Source organism: Salmo salar, chromosome ssa03, assembly GCF_905237065.1.
Source record: "Salmo salar chromosome ssa03, Ssal_v3.1, whole genome shotgun sequence".
Lineage (NCBI taxonomy): Eukaryota > Metazoa > Chordata > Actinopteri > Salmoniformes > Salmonidae > Salmo > Salmo salar.
Genome location: NC_059444.1, coordinates 32286760 through 32306491, shown reverse-complemented (window position 1 = coordinate 32306491; position 19732 = coordinate 32286760). Strand labels below are relative to the sequence as shown.

Genomic DNA, 19732 nt, shown 5'->3' with positions numbered 1-19732 from the left:
TGTTCTGAGAAATGAAGGCTATTCCATGCGAGAAATTGCCAAGAAACTGAAGATCTCGTACAATGCTGTGTACTACTCCCTTCACAGAACAGCGCAAACTGGCTCTAACCAGAATAGAAAGAGGAGTGGGAGGCCCCGGTGCACAACTGAACAAGAGGACAAGTACATTAGAGTGTCTAGTTTGAGAAACAGACGCCTCACAAGTCCTCAACTGACAGCTTCATTAAATAGTACCCACAAAACACCAGTCTCAACATCAAAGTGAAGAGGCGACTCTGGGATGCTGGCCTTCTAGGCAGAGTTGCAAAGAAAAAGCCATATCACAGACTGACCAATAAAAATAAAAGATTAAGATGGGCAAAAGAACACAGACACTGGACAGAGGAAGATTGGAAAAAAGTGTTATGGACAGACAAATCTAAGTTTGAGGTGTTCGGATCACAAAGAAGAACATTTGTGAGACGCAGAAAAAATGAAAAGATGCTGGAGGAGTGCTTGACGCCATCTGTCAAGCATGGTGGAGGCAATGTGATGGTCTGGGGGTGCTTTGGTGATGGTAAAGTGGGAGATTTGTACAGGGTAAAAGGGATCTTGAAGAAGGAAGGCTATCACTCAATTTTGGAACGCCATGCCATACCCTGTGGAAGGCGCTTAATTGGAGCCAATTTCCTCCTACAACAAGAGAATGATCCAAAGCACAGCTCCAAACTATGCAAGAACTATTTAAGGAAAAAGCAGTCAGCTGGTATTCTGTCTATAATGGAGTGGCCAGCACAGTCACCGGATCTCAACCCTATTGAGCTGTTGTGGGAGCAGCTTGACTTTATGGTATGTAAGAAGTGCCCATCAAGCCAATCCAACGTGTGGGAGGTGCTTCAGGAAGCATGGGGTGAAATCTCTTCAGATTACCTCAACAAATTGACAACTAGAATGCCAAAGGTCTGCAAGGCTGTAATTGCTGCAAATGGAGGATTCTTTGATGAAAGCAAAGTTTGAAGGTCACAACGATTATTTCAATTAAAAATCATTATTTATAACCTTGTCAACGTCTCGACTATATTTCCTATTCATTTTGCAACTCATTTCATGTATGTTTTCATGGAAAACAAGGACATTTCTAAGTGACCCCACATTTTTGAACGGTAGTGTACATGCTACAGTCTCAATGCATTTAGTAAGCCTTCAGTCAAACACAACAGTACTAAGTATCCGACACCCCTTCTACAACAGCAACACTACTATCCTCTTGGTTATCACCACCAGTACGCACTGTATCTACGTACTGTATACGTACTGTATCACCATCCACACTCTATTATCTCAATTCACTTCATAGCCTGAATCACCACCAGATACTGTATCATTAGTACCAAGAGTCCTTCACTAAACATAATCTGTGATATGACTGACACAACTCGGTGTCATTGTTTTCCATCAACGCTAATAACTTTTGACCACCTCACACTGCCCATTTTCACTTGAATAAATGGCAACATGATACATAATTTCTTACCTGGTGACCGTCAGGACATATTAAATAATGAATTAAAAAAAAAAAATGTAGCCTGCGGACAGTCAGGGCATTGAAAAACTTGAGCGAGACAAGGACGAACGTTTCACAGCAGCAGAATGGCAGAGCTAGCGAATGCTCACACTATGCCTCGCTGCACACTGTCCAAGGAAATCTAATACACCTAGTCATGTGGTAAGTTGCCATGGTAGCAAAGAGCCCAGTCACTCCATTCCTAAAAAACAGGGTACAATGTCCCCCTCCTCTCTCTCACTTTAAAGTGGACCAGATTTTGTGGAGCAAAACATCAATGACAACAAAATTCTAAACGATTTATCATACTCTTTCTACTACGACTGGCCACTTTTCACCAATGAAGTAGAAGTTAATTGAATAATTAAATAAATATGCAAATATTATGCAGTGGCCTCAGGTTACATCCAGAAACTTCCAAATGGTTCATGCCAAATGCTAATTTAAGGTACTGTACACATACACAAAAATTAAAACAATTTCTGCACATAGACCCTTCTCTGCAGAGTAACGCCCTCTATGGTAACACTGGATCAAATTGGTAGCAACTAGCGCATTCACTCCTAGACACTGTATTCACACAATAAAGATGACTGCAAACAAACATTATCTGTCTGTAATGTCAAGTTTTAGTTGAAGTAAGTTACAACAATGTTAAACACTTTTCAGTGAATCATTCATTAATCATCCAAGCACAAACTACTTGAGTCTCATATAGTACAACAAACGCATAGCAACTAACTAACTAATAATAACGTTGTAACATACTCAAACTGCCAATTCATATCACAAAGGAACAGAGCCAAGCTCTTGTGCCAAGTATTTGACCTTACGAATGCTATTCTAAATCAGTGAAATAAATAGCTAAGATTGACACAAACTACTATTCCCCTGTTGAAGATTGAAAACAACCACAAGCAACACAAATCAGGAGATAACAAACTTGTCAATGTTGAACATACCCTTCAGAATGTACCATGGTCCTCTGTTTCCTTGTCTGTCTGTGTGCTACTCCAAAGGCTTGTCATTCTTAATAACAACTGTACAGAGTATATAAAGCCCTCTCTACCAGGCAAACATGACAACAAAAAGCAGCCAGCCCCAGTTGGAAGGGGGTTAGCTTAGCTACAGTCAGATATCTGAAATTAGAAACTGTCAGGACACAGGTTGTGTTGCTGCCTCTATCTTTAACTTCAAATGAGTAGGCTCAACATTCTTGTACAGCTTTACTGGCTCTCCAGTTGCAGCCCCTTCCAACCTCTCACTTGGCACCCACCAAGCGAGCATTACTCTTGCTCTGGGCTAGTGTCACATACACTTGCAGTATTAAAAATAACTGCCCTGAAATGAGCAAATCATCATATACCATAAACATTGCAGAAAACTTGTAATGCTCCACCCCTGCCAGAATCAAACCAAGGCTATAAAGTCAGTTTCTCTTAGCAATATTAAAACTATCACATTTCTTCCTGCAGTGGATAGATAAACTCTCTTGCCCAGTTATTAACTGCATTTCAGGCACGCTGAACCCTTCCCTTATAAGTCTCTTATGTATATTATGGCTCCTTTTTTTTACCACAGTCAAAGAAAGAAAAGCAAAGGGGTACAGTATTTCTGAGACACGAGCAATTGTTTGAGTTATGGCCCTGTATTTTCCCACTTAGACATCAGCTATATATTGCAGCTGTTCATGTATTTACTTCCATCCACCGATTGCCCAGTGTTATTTTACACCATAAGAATATAGTTGATATCAGATTTATAACCACAGGGTAGAGCTGTGTGTAAAGCTGCCTGCTTTGTTCAGTAATGAAGTTAACTGTACAACAATCGTGAACAAAAACACCCACCACATATTGAAATTACAGGACCAGTCAAAAGTTTGGACACAGCCACTCATTCAAGGGTTTTTCTTTATTTTTACTATTTTCTACATTGTAGAATAATAGTGAAGACATCTGAACTATGAAATAACACATATGGAATCATGTAATAACCAAAAAAGTGTTAAACAAATCCAAATATATTTTATATTTGAGATTCTTCAAAGTAGCCACCCTTTGCCTAGATGACAGCTTTGCACACTCTTGGCATTCTCTCAACCAGCTTCATGAGGCAGTCACCTGGAATGCATTTCAATTAACAGGTGTGCCTTGTTAAAAGTGAATTTGTGGAATTTCTGTCCTTAATGCGTTTGAGCCAATCAGTTGTGTTGTGACAAGGTACAGTAGGGGAGGTATACAGAAGATAGCCCTATTTGGTAAAAGACCAAGTCCATATTATGGCAAGAACAGCTCAAATAAGCAAAGAGAAACGACAGTCCATCATTACTTTAAGACATGAAGGTCAGTCAATCCGGGAAAATGTCAAGTAAAAACTATCAAGCGCTATGATGAAACTGGCTCTCATGAAGACCGCCACAGGAAAGGAAGACCCAGAGTTACCACTGATGCAGAGGTTAAGTTCATTAGAGTTACCAGACTCAGAAATTGCAACCCAAATAAATGCTTCAGAGTTCAAGTAACAGACACATCTCTACATCAACTGTTCAGAGGAGACTGTGTGAATCAGGCCTTCATGGTCGAATTGCTGCAAAGAAACCACTACTAAAGGACACCAATAAGAAGAAGAGACTTTATTGGGCCAAGAAACACGAGCAATGGACATTAAACTGGTGGAAATCTATCCTTTGGTCTGATGAGTCAAAAAAATATATTTTTGGTTCGTCGTGTTCAACCGCCGTGTTTTTGTGAGACGCGGAGTAGGTGAATGGATGATCTCTGTATGTGTAGTTCCCACCGTGAAGCATAGAGGAGAAGGTGTGATGTTGTGGGGGTGCTTTGCTGGTGAGACTGCCTGTGATTTATTTAGAATTCAAGGCACACTTAACCAGCATGGCTACCACAGCATTCTGCAGCGATACGCCATCCCGTCTGGTTTGCGCTTAGTTGGACTATCATTTGTTTTTTAACAGGACAATGACCCAACACACCTCCAGGCTGTGTAAGGGCTATTTGACCAAGAAGGAGAGTGTTGGAGTGATGCATCAGATGACCTGCCCTCCACAATCACCCGACTTCAACCCAATTGAGATAGTTTGGGATGAGTTGGACAGCAGAGTGAAGGAAAAGCAGCCAACAAGTTCTCAGCATATGTGGGAACTCCTTCAAGAGTGTTGGAAAAGCATTCCAGGTTAAACTGGTTGAGCAAATGCCAAGAGTGTGCAAAGCTGTCATCAAGGCAAAGGGTGGCTACTTTGAAGAATCTCAAATATAAAATATATTTTGATTTGTTTAACACTTTTTTGGTTACGACATGATTCCATATGTGCTATTTCATAGTTTAGATGTCTTCACTATTATTCTACAATGTAGAAAATAGTAAAAATAAAGAAAAACTCTAGAATGAGTAGGTGTGTCCAAACTTTTGACTGGTACTGTATGTATTTATAGCAGCCTATACAGCCAGTTATTAAGAAGTCTCAATAATCTTGTGTTGTTTGTCGGGGAGTGTATTACACTGGGCTGCCCTGTTTCCAGTGGTGTAAAGTACTTAAGTAAAAATACTTTAAAGTACTACTTATGTATTTTTTGGGGGTATCTGCACATTACTATTTATATATTTTTTTTAACTTGTACTTTTACGCCACTACATTCCTAAAAAAAATAATGTACTTTTTACTCCATACATTTTCCCTTACACCCAAAAGTACTCATCACATTTTAAATGCTTAGCAGGACAGAAAATGGTCCAATTCACACACTTATCAAGCGAACATCCCTGGTCATCCCTACTGCCTCTGATCTGGCGGACTCACTAAACACAAAGGCTTTGTTTGTAAATGATGTCTGAGTGTTGGAGTGTGCCCCTGGCTATCCATACATTTAAAAAACAAGAAAATTGTGCCATCTGGTTTGCTTAATATAAGGAATTGTTTATAATTTGTACTTTTGATACTTAAGTATATTTTAGCAATTACATTTACTTTTGATACTTAAGTAGAATTTTACTGGGTGCCTTTTACTTGAGTAATTTTCTAATAAGGTATCTTTACTTTTACTCAAGTATGACAATTGGGTACTTTTTTCACCACTGCCTGCCTCTGAGTTGTACTAGTCAGTGCTGTCTGCCTGTGGTGCCTCTGATCACCATGGTTCTTCGCTCCATAAGACAGAAAGCATTCTATCCGTTTTTTAACATGTTTGTGGTTGTTGTTCCTGAACTGACCCTGTGTCCCAATGTGAGCTCCTTACTGGAAGAAAAAAAACTCTGATACTGGCTGCTTTACAAAGGTGATTAGTGAAACTGCTTCAGGAAATTGCTGCAACAACAGAAAAACTGGATCGGTGGGAATATGCTGATATATACACAATATATACAAAGGTATGTGGACACCCATTCAAATGAGTGGATTCGGTTATTTCAGCCACACCCGTTGCTGACAGGCGTATAAAATCAAGCACACTGCCATGCAATTTCTTTTGTCAAACACTAGCAGTAACATGGCCTTACTGAAGAGCTCAGTGACTTTCAACGTGGCACCGTCATAGGATGCCACCTTTCTAACAAGTCAGTTCGTCAAATTTCTGCCCTGCTAGAGCTGCCCCGGTCAGCTGTAAGTGCTTTTATTGTGAAGTGAAAAGTGTTTAGGAACAATAACGGCTCAGCCATGGAATGGTAGGCCACACAAGCTCACAGAATGGGACCAGCGAGTGCTGAAGCGTGTAGCACGTAAAAATCATCTGTCCTCGGTTGCAACACTCACTACCAAGTTCCAAATTGCCTCTGGAAGCAATGTCAGCACAATAACTGTTCGTCTGGAGCTTCATGAAATGGGTTTCCATGGCCGAGCAGCCGCACACAAGCCTAAGATCACCATGCGCAATGTCAAGCATCGGCAGGAGTGGTGTAAAGCTAGCCGCCATTGGACTCTGGAGCAGTGGAAATGCGTTCTCTGGAGTGATGAATCACACTTAACCATCTGGCAGTCTGACGGACGAATCTGGGTTTGGCGGATGCTAGGATAACACTACCTGCCCGAATGCATAGTACCAACTGTAAAGTTTGGTAGAGGAGGAATAATGGTCTGGGGCTGTTTTTCATGGTTCGGGCTAGGTCCCTTAGTTCCAGTGAAGGGACATCTTAACGCTACAGCATACAATGTCATTCTAGACGATTCTGTGCTTCCAACTTTGTGGCAACAGTTTGGGGAAGGCCCTTTCCTGTTTCAGCATGACAATGCCCCCGTGCACAAAGCAAGGGCCATACAGAAATGGTTTATCGAGATCGGTGTGGAAGAACTTGACTGGCCTGCACAGAACCCTGACCTCAACCCCATCGAACGCCTTTGGGATGAATTGGAATGCCGACTGCGAGCCAGGCCTAATCACCAAACATCAGTGCCCGACCTCACCAATGCTCTTGTAGAACACCTTGTGGAAGATCCAATTGGAATGCCTTCCCAGAAGAGTGGAGGCTGTTATAGCGGCAAAGGGGGGGCCCAACTCCATATTAATGTCCATGATTTTGGAAGATGTTTGACAAGCAGGTGTCCACATATTTCTGGTCATGTAGTGTACCAAACTGTTGGTTGATGATGCCATAACAGTTTTACAAACGAGCCATGATAGCCATGTCAATGACTTGATTACTTTATTTACAATGGATCCTGCTCAGCTCTGGTGTATTTCAGAAAGAACTGAGAAACACTATGATTGGCAGTGAGAAATACCAAGAGCATAATTTGTCAACATTTCTTGTCAAACACACATGATGAGTGAAGAAAGGCAACAACAGGCTGTATATGACAGATGTATATGCACATCCATTGCGATAACCTGTATCCCGTTATGACAGAGTCACTACAAATGAGGCATAATAACAGTGTGATGTTTACAAACCCCAAATTGTCAATCCTTCAATTCTAACAGTTGACATGCAATTTGCCTCGGGATTAAAACAAATCTCGATCTCACTAGTTCCTATACAGTAACTTGGATTTTACACGAGTGATAATAAGGTCGTTCCGGTGCACTTGTGCTGTCTGTACTTACCAGGATTTCGAGGAATAAAACTGCATTGTTTACATCCAGGATAGACGTGTCAGCCGTGTCCATAGATGTGATTACGATTAATTTAGGTCAATTGTACATTACCCCTAGAACGGTCTATTCCTGTTATTACGAACGCCTTTTGCAGTGGTGATGTGATGGAAATTTTCGAGTAGCGCAACCCAGCATTTGCCTCGAGTACGTGTGGCTTCTGCCGATGACGTAATGCGGAATCTCTTCACTTGCGTCAGTGTATTCTTTACAAATGTTGAAGTTGACAAAATAAACATACAAACACATAATGATTCAGCCATATACTTATTGTATAAACCCATGAATACAATGCACAGGAAGGATAAGTGCAGTCTGTGAAACCAAATAACATTAAAAAAAAAGGGTGAGAAACTGATGAGAGAAATCTGCATCACATCAAAGTCTTTATAGTAAATCAAATTTATTTATATAGCCCTTCGTACATCAGCTGATATCTCAAAGTGCTGTACAGAAACCCAGCCTAAAACCCCAAACAGCAAGCAAAGCATGTGAAAGAAGCACGGTGGCTAGGAAAAACTCCCTAGAAAGGCCAAAAACCTAGGAAGAAACCTAGAGAGGAACCAGGCTATGAGGGGTGGCCAGTCCTCTTCTGGCTGTGCAGGGTGGATATTATAACAGAACATGGTCAAGATGTTAAAATGTTCATAAATGACCAGCATGGTCAAATAATAATAATCATAGTAGTTGTCGAGGGTGCAACAAGCACGTCCGGTGAATAGTAGCCTATATGGCCAGTAAATAAGAAGTCTCAACAATTTTGTGTTGTCTGTCTGGGAGTGTATTACACTGGACTGCCCTGTCTCTGAGTTGTACTAGTCCGTGCTGACTGCTTGTGGGGTCTGTGGAAACAATCCCCATCTGATAGATACAATTTTTTAATTGTGAGAAACTGATGAGAGAAATGTGCATCACATCAGAGTCAGATAAGCACAGTAATAACAGTTTAGAAATGAACAAATAAGACAAAACATCCTCCTCATGCATAGCCTGGGAAGCCGTTAGTGGGAGCTATTGATCTTCACTATCATCTGGGCTATGTGACCAGCGGGTAATACGCTGGTGGCCCCCGGCGACCGGTTCGTACATAACACATCCTCCATTCAGAATGCAAAGGCATCGGTTTCCTCATTAACTAGCTTTAATTGCGTGCCGCTGTGGGAAAAAAACGAAAAAAATGTGCGTACTGTCTTAAGAAAACACAATTTCCCACCACCACGCTAGAGTGCCTAATACTACTTCATGATGTTGGCCACCTTGTCAACTAAGGGTAAACAACCGACTGCTGCAACCTGGTTGGCTGAACGCGATATGAAACATTCTGAAGTTGTCCAGAAATCTGAAAATGGTGGTGGGAAATGATGTTTTATTACGCACATAAAAAAAAACCATTAAAGCAAGTTAAGGAGGAAACCGATGTATTTGCAGCCGGAATAGAGAATGCTTTACGTACGAACCGATCGTCCAAAATCCATCGCGCTCTATTTTCTACCACTGCCGGCCAGTGGGCTCCCTCTAACCACCATATTTGGTAAAGAGTGGAAACGCCAACCGGATGCTTCAGATTTATGCATCCGGTGAAACATCTGGATTGTTCTAGGCTGGGCACATTAAACCCAGACAATAGACGAGATCCATAGCCCACACTAGGCTGTACAGGCTACCTCACACAGATAGAGAGGATGCAGAGGATGCAGAGGATGCAGAGGACAACAAAATAACACTTTCCTTAGAGGACTTGGTTACAGTGGGCCTATGTCTATATAATGTAATTGTATTTATATTTTTAAACGTAACCTTTATTTAACTAGGCAAGTCAGTTAAGAACAAATTCTTATTTACAAGTACGGGGAACAGTGGGTTAACTGTCTTGTTGTAATTACTAATAACATATAACATTTAATATAATCTACCAAAAATAATGCTGGGGCCTCCTAGTGGCACAGCGGTCTAAGGCCCTGCATCTCAGTGCTAGATGTGTCACTAAAGCAAATCAAATCAAATTTATTTATATAGCCCTTCGTACATCAGCTGATATCTCAAAGTGCTGTACAGAAACCCAGCCTAAAACCCCAAACAGCAAGCAATGCATGTGAAAGAAGCACGGTGGCTAGGAAAAACTCCCTAGGAAAAACTCCCTAGAAAGGCCAAAAACCTAGGAAGAAACCTAGAGAGGAACCAGGCTATGAGGGGTGGCCAGTCCTCTTCTGGCTGTATCACATCACATAGTAGTTGTCGAGGGTGCGACAAGCACGTCCGGTGAACAGGTCAGGGTTCCATAGCCGCAGGCAGAACAGTTGAAACTGGAGCAGCAGCACGGCCAGGTGGACTGGGGACAGCAAGGAGTCATCATACCAGGTAGTCCTGAGGCATGGTCCTAGGTCTCAGGTCCTCCGAGAGAAAGACAAAAAGAGAGAAAGAGAGAATTAGAGAGAGCATATTTAAATTCACACAGGACACCGGATAAGACAAGAGAAATACTCCAGATGTAACAGACTGACCCTAGCCCCCCGACACATAAACTACTGCAGCATAAATACTGGAGGCTGAGACAGGAGGGATCAGAAGACCTGACTACAGACACCCTGGTTTGAATCCAGGCTGAATCACAACTGGCTGTGATTGGGAGTCCCATAGGGCGACGCACAATTGGCCCAGCGTCGTCTGGGTTTGGCCCGGTGTAGGCTGTCATTGTAAATAAGAATAAGAATTTGATCTTAACTGACTTGCCTAGTTAAATAAAGATAAAAAATATAGTTTACGCTACTTTGTCATGCTATGGCAGTGGCGGTTCTAGACCATTTCAACTGGGCGGGCCAAGCTGGGGCCAGTTGTATTGTTAGAGGGGCCAGTTACATTAGACGTTATTGTTGTCATATCGTTTTACATGTGTTACGATACTGTTGTGTTCCGCCTAAAGCCGTCCCTCTAGAAAACGTGTGGATTAAATTAGTGTTCCGCGTTGCCACTGTCTAATAACGGATGTAAAAAAAGAACGATAGCAAAAATTTGTTATGTAAAAATTATTTCATACTCCACATTTAGGGGGGCCACAAGGGGGTCCAAAATTGTTGTCACAGGGGCACTGCCCACCCAGTTGGGGCACCTGACTCACCCCCAGGAGGCAGTCCGGTTCCAAATCGAATGCAATCAACGTTCAGCCAGTGCAAAACACATCTACACGGGCGCTGGGGCGAGATTAATCAAACTCCCTCACTGGCAGCCCAATTATGGGCTGCGTTCAGAACAGAAAGGGGTTGGGTGGTGGGTTGGGAATGCTCTGCTGCCCTCTAAATACCATCACTCATTGCTTCAAGCCACACCCCACCACACCCACAAAATGGAGCAAACGTACCTCAAAGTCTGTTCAAGAACATTGAAGAACGTTTTTGTAAAATGTGTCTTTCAGTTAAACCGTCATGCAACGTAGCAAGCGATTAATCAAACTGAACACACCCCTGATTTTTTTGCCTAATTATTTTCAAAATATCTACACTGATTGATCAAAAGACCAACTATTGGCAAAAAAAAAATATATAATAATTAGGCTGCCTGTGTAAATGCAGCCCTTCAGTCACATGGAATAATCCTTTTCCAGTTTCTGTTTGCTTGTAAAGTAGTAATTGTAAGTATTCTCAGTACAACCTAGTTGGTGGGTGTTTGGAGTGGACTTGGAGACAGCCAGCAGATGTAATTCTTCAAATCAAATCAAATTTGATTGGTCGCGTACACATACTTTGCAGATGTTATCTGTGCAGCGGAATGCTTATGTTTCTATCTACAACAATACACACAAATCCCAAAATGAAGAAATATCATAACGAGCAATGTCAGAGTCCGGAATATAAATATAGACAGTATGAACAGTATATGAATAGGAAAGGTGTGTACAGCAGTAGTTATATAGGATGAGCCCATAGCTGTACTGAAGGTGCTGCAGCACCCCCTGAAAAATCAGAATGAAACCCCCCTGGTCGACAAAAAAAATGTATGTGCCACCCTCCCCCCTGCACCTGTACTGTCTCTGCCTTCTAGATGATAGCGGGGTGAACAGGCCGTGGCTCATGAGCTTCTTGGCCTTCCAGTGACACTGGGTGCTGTAGATGTCCTGAGGGCAGGCAGTATGCCCCCGGTGATGCGTTGGGCTGACCTAACCCCCTTAAGTCCACTATCAGCCCCTTTGTTTTGATGACGTTGAGGGAGAGGTTATTTTCCTGGCACCACTCCGCCAGGGCCCTCAACTCCTCCCTGTAGGCTGACTCGTCGTTGTTGCTAATCAGGCCTACCACTGATGTGTCGTCAGCAAACTTAATGATTGAGTTGGAGATGGGTGAAAAGTTAGTTCAGGAGGGAGCTGAGGATGCATCCTTGTGGGGCCCCCATGTTGAGGATTAGCTTGGCAGAAGTGCTGTTGCCTTCATTCACCACCTGGGGTCTGCCCGTCAGGAAGTCCAGGACCCAGTTGCACAGGGCAGGGTTCAGACCCAGGGTCCCGAGCTTAGTGATGAGCTTGGAGGACACTATGGTGTTGAAGGCTGAGTCGATAAACAGCATTCTTACATTGGTAATCCTCTTGTCCAGATCAAATCAAATCAAATGTATTTATAAAGCCCTTCTTACATCAGCTGATATCTCAAAGTGTTGTACAGAAACCCAGCCTAAAACTCCAAACAGCAAGCAATGCAGGTGTAGAAGCAAGGTGGCTAGGAAAAACTCCCTAGAAAGACCAGAACCTAGGAAGAAACCTAGAGAGGAACCAGGCTATGAGGGGTGGCCAGAATGGGATAGGGCAGTGTGCAGTGCAATGGTGATTGCGTAATCTATGGATCTGTTGGGATGGTATGCAAATTATGGTAACACTTTATTTGACACCCACCATAACACGTTATGATATCAAAATATGTCATAACAGCTGACATAACTTGTCATAACCTGTCATAACATAGTCATAACTCTGTCATCCCTCATATATTTAGACCTGTTGTGACATATATTGCGTTATTTTATGGCTGGTTATGAGACCTACATAAGAGTGTCAAAACCTACCACACATGGCAAAACATTCCATTACACCATAGCCTGCTTGTCAACAGTATGTTTATGTTATATATAATTATCTGAAATTGACCATACTAAATTATCATTGTAATAGCGCACACAGTGATGTCAGACTTACACCTTACCCAATGCTTTGTTGCTGATGACTGGGATGAATACAGCAGCAGATTTCAGGGGCAGGACAAGACACCTTCTATTTGACTGTTGACTGACATAAGGGCTTGTACGTGATAGCCCTATCTGGCTTATATGATTATGATGGTCAAAATTATTCTTGACAGTGTCATAAAGTGTATTTTCTTAGTCCAAGTAAAGTGACACAGGATGGTCATAATGCTTCTTGACAGTGTCATAAAGGCTTTTTCTACATGTTATTTAAATTATGATAGAAAAAAAGATGACAGTAAATAATTCCTTACAACAACAAGAAAGGACTTACGAAACAGACTTTCAAACAAAAGGAAACTTCTTGGCAGAGAAAAAACATTTAAATAAATGTGGGTTTTGACACTCTTATGTAGGTGTCATAACCAGCCATAAAATAACACAATATATATCACAACAGGTGTAAATATATGGGTTATGACAGTGTTATGATCATATAATGACAGGTTATGACAAGTTGTGTCAGCTGTTATGACATATTATGTAATGGTTAAGACCGTGTCATAAAGTGCTATGATGCTGGATGTCAAGTAAAGTGTTACCCAAATTGTACTGGGTCTAGGGTGTCAGGTACTTACTGACTTTATTGTCCCCATGGGGAAATTTTGTTGCAGTGTCATGTACACATTTAAAGTGGCTTTAAATACAAAACAAACTGACAATGCAACTTTCATAACAGTTACATACCAATAAAAAGATACTAGCCTGCTGGTCGGTAGGAACATTAGCCTGAGCTATTTAGGAGGGATATCACACCTGGCACAAATTATTGTCTAGTTCTGTTTTTCCTGCAGAGGGGTGCCCTATACCTGCGCCCAGAGGTGAGTAGTTCAAAGTCCGGTTACAGGGGGTGGCTTGGGTCTAAAATGTTTTTGCCTTGCGGTGGGCCCTGACCTTAAAGATCTCATCCAGGCCTGTCTGTTTGACTCCAAGTACCTTGCTTGCTGTGGTGATAATCCTTCTCAGCATATTTCTCTGGCTGACAGTGGTATTGCCAAACCAACAAACAATACAAAAAGTTAAAATACTCTCAATGAAAGATTTGTAAAACAGAGTCAGTATGGTACAGTCAACATTAAAAGATCCCAGCTTTTTGAGAAAGTACAGTCTCTGTTGACTCTTTTTGTAGATCAGATCTGTACATTTACACCACTGAAACTTGTCCAAGGGGACACCCAGATATTTGTATTCCCCTACAATCTCTATGTTCTGACCTCTGATAGATGTTGCAGAGGTAGGTGTTGTACGCTTTCTGAAATCTATGCACATCTCTTTGGTATTAGTGGTATTGAAGACAAAGTGTGATTCGTCACAACACTCTACAAAGTCATTTAGGACCCGGCCATGGTGTTCCTCGTTATCATGCAACAGGCTGATCAAGGCAGTGTCATCAGCAAACTTAACGAGGTGTCTGTCAGGATGGGAACTAGTACAACTATTAGTGTACAAGATGTACAGGAGTGGGGACAAAACAGATCCCTGAGGAGAGCCTGAGTTGGTGCGCATGTCTGCCACGTGGGGACCTACTTTGACCCGCTGTGATCGCTGGCTCAGGATGTCCAACAACCACAAGTCCATCTAAGGAGAAGTCCTAAATGAGTCTCTGTGCCAGAATGTAAGGCTGGATTGTGTTGAAGGCAGAAGAAGGTGGAGGTGATATGATCCATAACTAACCTCTCAAAGCACTTCATGATGACAGAAGTGAGTCCTTGTGTTTTAAACTGTGATTTTGTCTATTAAGAGAGCGTGGCCAGTTTTATGATCGTAACACTTTAGTCTGTTAAGACCTTTCATATTGATTGAATATTGTGTTGTTTGCTGTGTTGCACTGAAAATAAGTTTGCTGTAATTACACTTAATATTTGTTGTGTTTTGTTTACAGGCCTTTGTAGAACTGTACAAATTCAAGTTGTAATAAAATCTATAAATGTTGTGATAATCCTGTGTTGCTTCCATACCAGTATCCAGTTGAGGTATTTATGACCCAGGCCTATCCTAGAACATGTTTGTTATAAATCTACCAATAGTAGGCCTATATCTGCTCTTTTACTTGTAGCGTACATTGGACTTTCAAGTGGAGTTGATTGCCTTAAGGACATAAGCAGGGTTTGGGTCAATACCAATTTAATTTGAAATTCCAATTCAATTCTTGAATTCACTCATAAAGTGGAGAATTTACATTGAATTCAATTTGAATTCCAACAATCTTCAAGTTATGGAATTGGAATTGGATTTAGACTATTTGCACTGATGGAACTGGAATTATAAAAACATTTGATCTTTGGAATTGAATTGGATTTCAAGTCAATATTTGTAAATTTCCCAGTTAATGGAATTAATGCACTTAGTATCAAACATTTACTGAAGGAGGTGTTTTAAATAATGTATATTTCCATTACAGTAAGACTGTCTGAACAGTGACATAATCAGCCTGAAAGCCTGAGGGAATTTAAGTTGTGGAATTGTTTTGGATAATATTTAATTGTGAATTGAATTATTGAAATGTAGTTACCTTGGAATTGAGAGGGATTAAATTATCTCTGAATTCAAAGGCTGACCTGGAATTTGAATTGAATTTCATGGAATTCACAGAGGGAATTGAACTAGAATTGAATTAGTGGAATTAACCCCAACCCTTGATATAGCTGACATTTAGGTGTTAGTATTTAATCAATTAATGATCAATAACAGATAATCTTCATTACATGAATTAATGTGTAATTGCAGTTTTAGCACAAAACGTGAAAATCAGGATGAGTCTCTGTCCTTTAATTAATATGCTATCAAAACTTGCTTCGTGACCCATATTTCTACAAGCATTACCCTAATATAATCATATGTATCTGTTATCCCTTTGACTCCTAGTCAACCAAACAATTTCACTGTAAAACTTCCAGCAACTTCAACTTCAACCAGGTAGCCAGGCGGTTAAGCGCGTTGGAACAGTAAACGAAAGGTAGCTGGTGGAAAAATCTGCATTTCCGCGCTTGAGCAAGGCATTAACCCCAAACATCTGTTCCCAGGACCCCCGATGACTTGGACGTCGATAAAGCGTCGAGTTCGAATTAATACAATGCATCACGTCCCCTAATTTAGATGTCAGATGATGAGCTATGCATGTACCATGCGAAGGGCCTCGAGCAGTCGAGAACAGCTACAACATTTGGCATTTCGTAGAGTGAACAAACCTCCGCTGCTACTGCTCTTGGATGCAGCCCCGTTGAGAACCTGCGTGTTGCTTAGCAACAATGTGACACGGTAGTTTACGCAACCATTCAAGGCGGAATAGAATCTTATGGGACATTATTGTATTTTATGTAGCTGCTAGCTAGCTAGTCAGAAAATAAACTTTGTTGAACATTTCGCAGGATATATTGTTGACGGTAAAAGTAGCTGTGGTAGCTACAGTAGCGTCTGAGGACGTTAACATGTAAAAAAGAAAAGAAAAAGAAAACGAGGATATATCCATTCTGGGAACAAGTAAATTTATAGCCAACTTAACTCTCTCCAGTCCAGGCTAAATTAATCACGCTTTTACCTTCCTTTATGCCACATGACACACACCTAGCCAGCTAAAATGACATTTTGCCATTAGTTTACACAGTGGCAAGATGTAGTAGGTACCAAATAAGTGATTTAATTTCACTAACATACTGCTACTGCCTTAAATTGAACCACTTAGATTTCCATCCAGGGAAGGGGGGCCTAGTTTACTAGGTTTTAATTATATTTTGCACGAAATACCCCTCCCCACGCACACATACCTGAACACTTGAAAAGCAGTTGAAACAGAACAGAGATAGGTGGTAGCATTTTTCTACTATGGTTATACTCATCACACGTTGACTTGCACCCAGACAATGAGACAGGTTGGCACAACACCACCGGTGTAATGTACCGTATCAAATTACAGACCATGACAAAAGGTGAGTCACTCACTTGCTTAATAACATTTCCTATGAGCACTCCACCTGCAATTATGTTGTACCTTGAAAGCACCGGCCTAAAGTGCATGTTTGACTGGGTAGGATATCTGTTTCAATATTCTGTATTTAGGCCAGGAACTATACTGCAGCCAGATGGCGCCCTTACACCACCAAGTCTATATTGCCACATGAGGCTCAAATTAAGCTTCCCTGGCCTGTTTACTGATGCTTACAATACGGCGATTGGTTATGAACAGTTATGGGTGATACTGGAAGGACATAAGCTCATTATGTTATTGTCATAATAAGTGCTTGACTTGGACTGAAATAGGTGCCTGTTCTAATTTTGGATGCCTGTATTGTTCATATTTAGGTCCAGGAACTCCACAATACTTCTGAGCTAATATTCTGCGGTGCATCCCAACAAGTAGATCATTTGATGTGTCAATACTCAGTTCCGGTGAGCTCCTGCCCAAGTCAATCACTGGTTTTCATAATGCTAAGTCTCTTTCATACATAGTGGATTACATGTCCGATATACCATATGTACCTTTGTGTCTGATTTTAAGGGACAGACTTTTCATGTTCATTCCTTATGTTATACTGTCACACTGTTATTTGAATGTATAGTATTTATGGAAATCAGTTATGTGTTTTTGGTTTTTCATCATGCCAACCAAAAGTAAACATGCTTTGGGGCATAACTCTTCAATTTGATTTACGGCTGGTAATTTCTGATATCTTTTAAGATCAGGCAGATCTTCAAGCAGTGTGCCCCAGCAGACGTCACAGTTGTGCCCTGGTTAACACCCCCTCACTGTGTGCCAACAAAGCTGTTTGCCATATTCAGGAGCTGAAGAGGCAACTGGAGAACTGGTGTCAACAGGTAAGATGCTGATGTCATAGTGTGATCATGCAAGAGAGAGAGAGAAATATGGGGCAAATATCACTGATATTAAAAAATTATCCAATCTGTCTAGAAATACTGTAAGGTTGGATGCATTTCTGTAATTTGTCCTGTCCCCTCTATCAGTCAGGAAATGTTCAGCATCAGATGTCTCATGAAAAACAGCAAAATAGCAAAACTTTTAGGTAAGTAGTGCCTTGTTTATCCAATGTTAGTCTTCATTCAAAGCTTTACATTTACAGCAATTAAAGGGATAGTTCACCCATATTGGTTTCCTTACCCTGTTAGCAGTCTATGTACAAGATATGACACCAATCCGTCCTTTGGTTTAGCTTCCCTGGTAATGTTTCCAAATGCTCATATTTTAGCATTTGTGGCACAAATCCCATTCAAGTCATGGGATTGATATTAGGAAAGCTAAGGCTAGCTTTTTCAAACATAAATTTGCTTCCTGTAGCACTAATTCCAAAAGGTTTGGGACACTGTAAAGTCCATGGAGAATAAGAGCACCTCCTCCCAGCTCCACCTCCACTGCACTGAGGATAGGAAACACTGTCACCACCGATAAATCTACGATAATCGATAATTTCAATAAGCATTTTTCAACCGCTGGCCATGCTTTCCACCTGGCTACCCCTACTCCGGCCAACATCTCAGCACCCCCTGCAGCAACTTGTCCAAACCCCCTCTGCTTCTCCTTCACCCAAAGCCAGACAGCTGATGTTCTGAAAGAACTGCAAAATCTGGATCCCTACAAATCAGTTGGGCTAGACAATCTCTCTTTCTAAAATGATCCGCCGAAATTGTTGCAACCCCTATTACAAGCCTACTCAACCTCTCTTTTGTATCGTCTGAGATCCCCAGAGATTGGAAAGCTGCCGCGGTCATCCCCCTCTTCAAAGGGGGAAGACACTCTAGACCCAAACTGTTATAGACCTATATCCATCCTGCCCTGCCTTTCTAAAATCTTCAAAAGCCAAGTTAATAAACAGATCACTGACCATTTCTAATCCCACCATACCTTCTCCTGTCACATCCTGACCAGTAATAGGGGTTATTTGTTATTGTAGTTTGGTCAGGATGTGGCAGGGGGTATTTGTTTTATGTGGTTCAGGGTGTGTTTGTGTTGTGTTCATGTAGAGGGGGTATTTGGTTTATATGGTTCGGGGTAGTTGTTTATGTAGAGGGGTATTTGATTTATTAGTCCAGGGTTTTGGTTATTGTTCTATGTTAGTTTAGTTCTATGTTCAGTCTAGTCGTTTGTTTTTCTATGTTTAGTTAATTGGTGTTGGGGCCTTCAGATGGAGGCAGCTGTCTATCGTTGCCTCTGATTGAAGGTCCTAAATAGGTATGTGTTTTGTCATGGGATTTTGTGGGAGATTGTTTCTGTGTATAGCTTTGTGCCTTACCGGCCTGTTCTTTGTCGTCGTGGTTTTTTTGTATACGTTTTGGTTTTCCTTCTTTGTCCATTAATAAAAGAAGACGTTTTGGTCTAAACCCTACGACACCCGTGACATCTCCACTATGCAATCTGGTGTCCGAGCTGGTCATGGGTGCACCTCAGCCACGCTCAAGGTCCTAAACGATATCATAACAGCCATCGATAAAAGACAGTACTGTGCAGCCGTCTTCATCGACCTGGCCAAGGCTTTCGACTCTGTCAATCACCGTATTCTTATCGGCAGACTCTTCGCAGATAGAGTTTAGTGTGTCAAATCGGAGGGCCTGTTGTCCAGACCTCTGGCAGTCTCTATGGGGGTACCACAGGGTTCAATTCTCGGGCCGACTCTTCTCTGTAAATATCAATGATTGCTCTTGCTGCTGGTGATTCTCTGATCCACCTTTTCGCAGACGACACCATTCTGTATACATCTGGACCTTCTTTGGACACTGTGCTAACAAATCTCCAAACGAGCTTCAACGCCAAACAACACTCCTTCCGTAGCCTCCAACTCATTTGAAATGCTAGTAAAACTAAGTGCATGCTCTTCAACCGATTTCTGCCCGCACCCTCCCGCCCGACTAACATCAC

At 41.5% G+C, this 19732-nt stretch overlaps 1 protein-coding gene and 1 long non-coding RNA gene across 16 annotated transcripts in view; one reads left to right on the top strand and one right to left on the bottom strand.

The window, feature by feature from the left end:
• The window catches only part of dtna (dystrobrevin, alpha), a 41673-nt gene extending 33853 nt beyond the window's left edge, over window positions 1-7820 (bottom strand). For 12 of the 14 annotated variants that reach the window (XM_014191105.2, XM_014191116.2, XM_014191112.2 and 9 more), the window contains exon 1: window positions 2506-2751. In XM_014191105.2, the coding sequence (XP_014046580.1) occupies window positions 2506-2522 (17 nt within the window). In that variant the 5' untranslated portion in view covers window positions 2523-2751. Of the gene's footprint in view, window positions 1-1513; window positions 1674-2505; window positions 2752-7596 lie in introns of those variants that run through there. The other 2 variants (XM_014191111.2, XM_014191109.2) reach the window with 2 other exon arrangements.
• An 8440-nt stretch (window positions 7821-16260) lies between these two features.
• Window positions 16261-17885, top strand: LOC106599919 (uncharacterized). Of its 2 annotated transcripts, none has more exons than XR_006769415.1 (4): window positions 16261-16347; window positions 17167-17253; window positions 17543-17679; window positions 17827-17885. It is a non-coding gene; the product is annotated as an uncharacterized lncRNA (long non-coding RNA). The 2 variants fall into 2 exon arrangements; XR_006769416.1 differs by lacking the exon at window positions 16261-16347 and adding an exon at window positions 16530-16793.
• The last annotated feature ends 1847 nt before the right edge of the window (window positions 17886-19732 follow it).